The sequence below is a fragment of the Jaculus jaculus genome, chromosome 9 (genome assembly GCF_020740685.1).
Source record: "Jaculus jaculus isolate mJacJac1 chromosome 9, mJacJac1.mat.Y.cur, whole genome shotgun sequence".
In the NCBI taxonomy this organism is placed as follows: domain Eukaryota; kingdom Metazoa; phylum Chordata; class Mammalia; order Rodentia; family Dipodidae; genus Jaculus; species Jaculus jaculus.
The window spans coordinates 87325840-87333357 of record NC_059110.1 but is presented as its reverse complement, the minus strand read 5'-3'; the positions used below and the strand labels follow the sequence as shown (position 1 = coordinate 87333357).

The following is a 7518-nucleotide window of genomic DNA, read 5'->3' as shown; positions in this document are numbered from 1 at the left end:
GTCCGCCGCTGGCTCCGCTCTATCCGGCTTTGCTAGGGGAGGTGAGTCCGGCCGCGGCGGCACCGGCGGCTGAGGAGGAGGAGGAGGCGGAGGAGGCGGCGGCTGAAGAGAAAAGCGGCCACGGCGGCTGAGGAGCAAGCGGCCGCGGGGACGAAAGCCGGGTGGGGGGGAGGGGGGAGACGGAGCAGCCTTGAGCCCTGCAGGGGCCGTCGCGCGGGGGACCCACCCGCTCTCCCCCCCAACCCTCCTCGGCACCAGCAGCCGGCGGCGGCGGGGGCAGGAGTCTGCCCGCTTCCAACCGTACCCCGCCCGCTTCCCGGGGTTCCTATTCTTTGGCCCCGGGACTCTCAACCTCCTCCCGGGGCGGTTCCCTGTGTCTGGGCGTCCCGGTGCTGCCCATCGCTTTTTCATTCCCTCCCTGCACCTCCTTGCCTTCACTTTTGCCCCGGTTCTCGCTCTCTGCTCTCTGCCCTGCCCGGAGCCTCCTCTGCTCACTCTGTCCCTCAACCTCCTTCCTTGATTCATTCTGCCCAGGAAAGTTTGGTACCACCCTCTCTCCCCACGCCCCCTCCTCACCCCAATCAGGTCAGCCAGACTAGGAGTAAGGGGAGATGTAGGAAGGCCTGAGAGTTCGAGTGGGGGGAAAGCTGGAAACTGGTTTCCCTGAAAATTCCCACCCAACCCCCCCCCCGTCTTTTTGATTTAGAGTGGTTGGAATATATATACATATATATACACATTTTTTTTTCTGAATTGTGTTTTTGAGAAGGTGGTAGGTGTTTAGAAAAGGATGTGGGAATGGAAGGGGTAGATGAGTCAACCCTCTTGCAAGATTCCAAGGGTGGTGTGCTACCTGATCCTTTTCGTGTGTGGAGTTCGGGGGGTCGGGAGGTTTGGCCTGTATTCCCACATTCAAAGTTGGAACCTCCCCCACATTAAGAATGGAGTTTTAGTATCCACTTGTGGCAGGAATCCTGGAGGGAAGGGGTCCTTTTCCCTTTTTCTTTTCCTTTTCCTTTTCTTTTTTCTTTTTGGCAACTCACACCCTTCCACACACACTCACCTAAGAATCAAACACCAAGACCCTCTAACTTGTTTGGATTGACTGATGAAGACATAAAGCCAACTAAGGCGCTCTATGTTTTTTTGAGGTGGAGTGAGTGGTTTTTCTTCATTTTTAAATGGCCAAATGACAGCTTGACCCAGTTTGCTTTCCAGTCAAAGGGCATTTTTTTTTTTTTTTTGAATGTCTCTTTGCGGCGCAAGAGCCAACGCAAAAATGATGGCGGCTTACAATGGCGGTACATCTGCGGCAGCAGCAGGTCACCACCACCACCATCACCACCACCTTCCACACCTTCCTCCTCCTCACCTTCACCACCACCACCACCCTCAGCACCATCTTCATCCAGGGTCTGCTGCTGCCGTACACCCCGTGCAGCAGCATACCTCTTCGGCAGCTGCGGCAGCCGCAGCAGCGGCTGCAGCCGCAGCCATGTTAAACCCTGGGCAGCAACAGCCATACTTCCCATCACCGGCACCTGGCCAGGCTCCTGGACCAGCTGCAGCAGCCCCAGCCCAGGTACAGGCTGCTGCAGCTGCTACAGTGAAGGCGCACCACCATCAGCACTCGCATCACCCACAACAGCAGCTGGACATTGAGCCGGATAGACCTATTGGATATGGAGCCTTTGGTGTTGTCTGGTGAGTAGCCACAGAAAACCACCACTCCTTATGGTTCAGCCTGGGCGAGTCGTGCCTGTTGACCAGAGTGGAGCCAGCTTCTCAACTCAAGGGCAGGAAAGCACCCTCCACTGGGTGAGGAGGCCCCACGTGTTGACTGTCTAGGCCTGTGCTTGTTGAGCCATTGGCCAATGATGGTCGAGCATCTTCTCATGAGTGACACACCTGGGTTTGCTGACTACTAAACGTCCCTTTTGGGAACTTTTGAGTGTGAGACCAATAGGTGAACGTGTGAAATACTTCTGTGGAGAACTTGGTCTTCTCTCAAATGTTTGATTTACTTTGGGTCAGTTGCAGCAAGTGTCAACAACTGCCCCCCCTCCACCCCAACTTGATTTCTTTATACTAGTCTTGCCTTAGGGTACACTTTGATTACTTTCTTATCCTTCATGTCTTTTCATGCCTCATTGTGGGATCTTGATCATGGGAAGGAAGGCCGGTTTCCTAGTTGAACCAGTTCAGATCATTGCTTGAGTGGTTTATTTTAAACCATAAAGCTGAAGTTGGGAAGTATGTAGCTTAGCCTTCTGATAAGGCATTAAATATAGCATCACACATGAGTAGCACAAATGAGGTTAGTAGACTGGAGCTGTGCACTGGCCCACATTCATTGTAATGTCTTAGTGTCACAGACTCTTTCAGTTGCTCCTAGCCCCTGGTCAGTTGCTGTTGTAGGAGGCATACTTTTTAAACAAATGAAAACTTCCTTCCTTTTGTTAATGGTAGGATAGATCTAAAAATCTAAAAACCTGTTGTATGCAACATCTTGATCTGTTTGCCCTTCTTAGGAAGACTAATACTTTGTATTATGTTCGATCGAATCAAAAGAGGGAATAGAGGGTTGGTTGTTTTTTTTTTTTTTTTAACAACCTCCCAAGGATTATGGATTCCTATGTGGATAGATGACTTGATATTTTCAGTGCATTCAAACATAGATTCTTAGTGTCTAGAAAAGCTTCCATCAAGAAAATGAACTCCTTGTAACTAGCCTGTAAATAACTCCTTTTGTCTTGTTTTTGATGCTAAAATGGATATGCGTATCATTTGCATTATAATTAGCCATCTTCATATTTCAGAGTTTATAGTCTGGGCAACTAAGCAATCTGATTCTTAATTTTCTGGTGTGAACTAGTAGAGTCCAGTTTTTCTCAGCTGGTCTCCAAGGAGGTTACTGATGCAGTCTCCCTCCTGAGGGTCTATGGATTCCTAGCGGGGAAGTACATAGTCCGTGGTGGGTCCTGTGTCGCTACCCCGCTCAGGGACCTGCCTGTTCCTATTCTCTTTTCTCTTCCATCATCTATCCTCTGGGATTTCACTGTGAACTTCCAATCCTTGCCTAACCCTTGAGGATTTCCACACTGCCGGGGGTGGGGGTGGTGAGGGGGAAAGAATTGAGAATGAGAGGAGGATGACTGGGGCGGGGGGAGGGGGGGGATGACTTGTTCCTTCCTTATAATTTTGTCATTGTTTTCCTTACTTTTGAGAATTTGGATTTTTTTGTTTTTTTTTTTTAAACGAGGATGCTTTCTCAGTGGACTTTGTACAGTGTTAAACACTAGGAATATTGTAAGTGAAGTCGTTTTTCTTATGTAAATAGAAGTTGATGTGACTTGTAGAAAACTTTTAGCTTCAAGTTTGTGGTAAGGGAAAAATCTTAAAGTGGGGGCGTGGTGAAAATAGGAGTGTTATGGCATCTCATTTAGAAAACATTGTGGTAGAGGGTAATGTGAATCACCCATATTTGAAAATTCAAATGTGCTTGGCTTGAGTTCATTCTACAGTATCATTGATTGCCCCTTCTACCTCCTGTGGAGCTTGTGCCATGGACTCGAAGTATGCCTTTGCATGCCATCCTCTATACCCGTTGTTTCGTGCTTGTCTTGCCTCACTGATAACATCGTAAGTCCCTTGCGGGTAAGGACTGTCTTCATGCTGGCCGGCCTGGACTGTCCCTGAAGACCAGCCTGGCTTCAGACTTGGCCCAGTCTCAATGTACCTCTTTTCCTCCCCAGCACCTAGGACAGTGCTGTGAGTGCCTTGACCATTGAGTTCCTCTGTCTGCTTGCCTCCCTCTTTGTTGTGGTGTGAACAGCAGGCATTTGTTTCTTACAGTTATGGAGGTTAGAATCCAAGATCAAGGTTGCTGGCAGGTTTGGTTTCTTCTGAGGCTTTCCTCCTTGGTTTGTAGATGGCCACCATCTTGCTGTGTCCTCAGATGATCTGGTACATGCAAGTTTTTCTTGTCTTGTATCCCCGTGCTTTTATCAAGTTCAGGTGAAATACAGTTTACTTTGAAAAAAAGGGAAGAGTACCAGGTGTGTGTGTTTTAGTATGCAAATGCTTTTCTATTTTTTTTATATTTACATACTGATGACTTGCTGTCTGAAATGCTGTATTATATTTGGAATTTTAACTGCTGTGTGGCCTAAGTAAGATTGCTAAAACCAAACCAGAGTGAATTCAGCCATGTTCCGAAGTTCAGGCTATTAGTGAGGTTTTAACTTTTTAACTAGCTGAAACAGGATTTTTATTTTTAATTTAAAAATTTCTTTATAAGCTGAGTGCTGTGGCTCACATCTGTAATCCAGCATCTGGGAAGCTGAGGCAGGAGGACCACCATAACTTTGAGGCGCGCCTCATATTGAGTTCCAAGTCAGTCTGGGCTAGATTGAGACCTTGCTGCAGAACAAAACAAGTTCTTTATGAGTCTGAAACCATTTTTCTTTTTCCTTTAACTTTTTTTTCTTTATTTATTTGCAAGGAGAGCGAGGGGTGAGGGAATGGACACACCAGGACCTTTTGCAAACAAACTCCAGATAATATGCTACTTTGTGCAGCTGGTTTTATGTGGGTACTGGGAAATTGAACTCAGACCATCAGGCTTTGCAAACAAGTGCCTTTAACTGCTGAGCCATCTTTCCAGCCCCCTCTTCTTTTTTTAAGACAAGGTCTCATGTAGTTCAGACTGGCCTCAAACTCACCTTGTAGCTAACTAAGGCTGGTCTCTACTTCCCAAGTGCTGGGATTACAGGTGTGTACCACCATGCCTGGTAAAATAATTATTTTCTTTTCTTTATTAAATAATTTCATATATTTGTGAGCACAGAGAGAGAGAGAGAGAGAGAGGGAGGGAGAGAGCACGCAAGAGAGAACCTGAGACTATGGGCATGCCAGAGTCCCCTGCCACTGCAAATGAACTGCAGATGCATTCACCACTTTGTGCATCTGTCTTTTCTTCTAAAGTGATTAAAATAGCACATCAGAATATTCTTGCAGTGCTTCCTCATCTAAGTCAGTGTACCATATAACTCTCTGGTGTCTTGAGATTCACTTAGGGTCGGTCACACATTCTCATTTAGTCATTTTGCAAGTAGTCTTCTGGCATAGCATGTGACAAGGAGCTGTGTCAGTCCTCGTTTTCTTTTTCTGACATGCACCCTGGGGTACCAGCTAATGGCTAAAAAGGTGAGTACAATTTTGAGGGCTGTTGTTTTTCCATGTAGCCAGGGAGAGACATTTGTACATACGATGCAGCCTTTTACCCTTCAGTTTTGTTATAGAACAACTAGGCTGTCTGACTTTTGAGGTAGGGTCTTGCTCTCTAGCTCAGGCTGACCTGGAATTCATTATGTAGTCTCAGGGTGGCCTCAAACTCACAGCAGTCCACCTACCTGTGCATCCTGGGTGCTAGGATCAAAGGCTTGTGCCACCATGCCTGGCTCTTGATTTATTTTTCTGCTGAATTTAACTAGTAGAATAACTTATCAGTATTGGACAGTTGTGTAAAAGTAGTGAATTACCCATTAGCTTGCTGGTTAAGATGGCACTTTGACAGTTCAATTAAGGTTTCATTAACAACTGTCTGCTGTGTTTTATCTCAAAGTAAGGGTTCCAGCTTACCTGGTAATGTGATCAGGGGCAGCTTGAGATACATCCATTGCCAGTGATAGAGTGTTGTTCATGGGTTATCAAAACATCATATATAATTCGACCTGTGTTATCAGATGTCTAGGCTTCCAGATGCCCACTTGGACATTTTCATAATGCAAAACAAAACAACAAAGCAACCCACAAATAGTCACCTCAGTCATTTGAGGAAGATAATGTAAATATGCCATTTTGTCTAGAGTTTGCTTATACCAAAGGAACATACTTTAAATACTTTAAAAGAGGTTGGGGCAAAGTGCTTCAGGAACTTAGGAAAAGTCTGATTTTTTTTGTTGTTGTTGTTTTTGCTTTTCGAGGTAGGGTCTCACTGTAGCCCTGGCTGATCTGGAATTCACTACGGAGTCTCAGGGTGGCCTTGAACTCATGGTGATCCTCTTACCTCTGCCTCCCGAGTGCTGGCATTAAAGGCATGCACCACCATGCCCAGCAGGAAAAGTCCAATTTTAAGAATTGGAACAAGCTGACCATATGAGAGCAGTTTGGGGCCTGCTAAACCCAGGCAGCTTTTGACATGGCAACATGAAATATAGATTGGATTAATGGCACATGCTGCCTTGATAAAGTGAGTCTGGGAAAAGCTTCTACTTCATAGAAATCATGTTTTTGTTTTGGCTCGTCTGATTAAAAGATCAAAGATCCTTGGATTCATTTGGTCTGTTGTCTTTGTACTTCAAATAAAGTTGAAAAGCTTTCAATTTTATTTCTAATACCCTCAGCAACATACTTTTATCTGTTTTCAGAATTTAGGCATCACTGTGGTGATATTAGTTACTGGCTTTGTGATCTTGATAAGTTATTTATCTTTCCTGTTCTGCATCTATAAAATGGGGATCATAGTGCTTATCTCAGAATTGGTATGAGGGTTAAGTACGTCAATCCTTCTATACCAATGAATATACTAGTTAGTATGCAGTGAGCTCTCACTAAATGTTGTTGCAGTTACTGTAGAAAAATCAAACGGGGGCTCAGCAGTTAAAAATGCAAAGCCTGGCGACCTTGGGTTCAGCTCCTCAGTCAGTACCCATGTAAAGCCAGATGTACAAACTGGCTCATGGGTCTGGACTTCGTTTGTAGTGGCAAGAGGCCTGGCTTGCCCATCCATTCTTTCTCTCAAGTAAACAAATAAATTTTAAAATGAAAAATCGAATGGTTATGCTTATGTGCATAGAAAAACCTTCATAGATTATCAGATTTATCATATAAAATCAAAATGCAGCCTGTTTTTGGAGGCATGATCTTTGAAGAGTGTCCCTGCAGCTGCGCTACATGCTAAAGAGATAACGGTTGAATTCAGAGCCAAGGGGAACATACTTGGTCTTGTTCTCTCAATTATAAAACAAAATACAAAAAAAAAAAAAAAAATGAAAAAAGCTCCCACTTGGTATGAAATTGGTAGGTGTTCTAGTCAGATCATTTGCACTGTTCTAGAAATTATTGTGGATTTATATATGTGGAAGGAAATTACTTTTTCTTTCTAGAATCTAACAAGTGAAGGGCATCATTATTGTCAGAGTTCTGCTTTGGTGGAAATTCATTTTACTTCTGTTTATATAAAGTGTAAATTGCTAAAGAACATCCCTGTGAGATGGGGGGAAGTATGTATGATTTAATGAAATGTTTTTCAGCGTAAAACCCTTTATGCATGATAGAGATTGTCTAGCAATTAGGAAATTAGAGACATTTACCCCCCTGATGTTTTCTCTGGTCCTTCTACTCCATGATTAACAAACTATACTTTGAAAAAAAATGAGGGCTGCTTTTGGGATATGTCACGGCACGGTGGGGAGGGGGGAATCCTGGAGTTAGTTACATGAAAAAGAGTAGCAT

The 7518-nt window shown here is 44.7% G+C and overlaps 1 protein-coding gene across 1 annotated transcript in view; it reads left to right on the top strand.

The window, feature by feature from the left end:
* The first annotated feature begins 216 nt into the window (after positions 1 to 216).
* Positions 217 to 7518, top strand: part of Nlk (nemo like kinase) — a 201261-nt gene continuing 193959 nt past the window's right edge. The window contains exon 1 of the mRNA XM_045158842.1: positions 217 to 1704. Coding sequence (XP_045014777.1) covers positions 1247 to 1704 — 458 coding nt within the window. The 5' untranslated portion in view covers positions 217 to 1246. The remainder of the gene's footprint in view (positions 1705 to 7518) is intronic.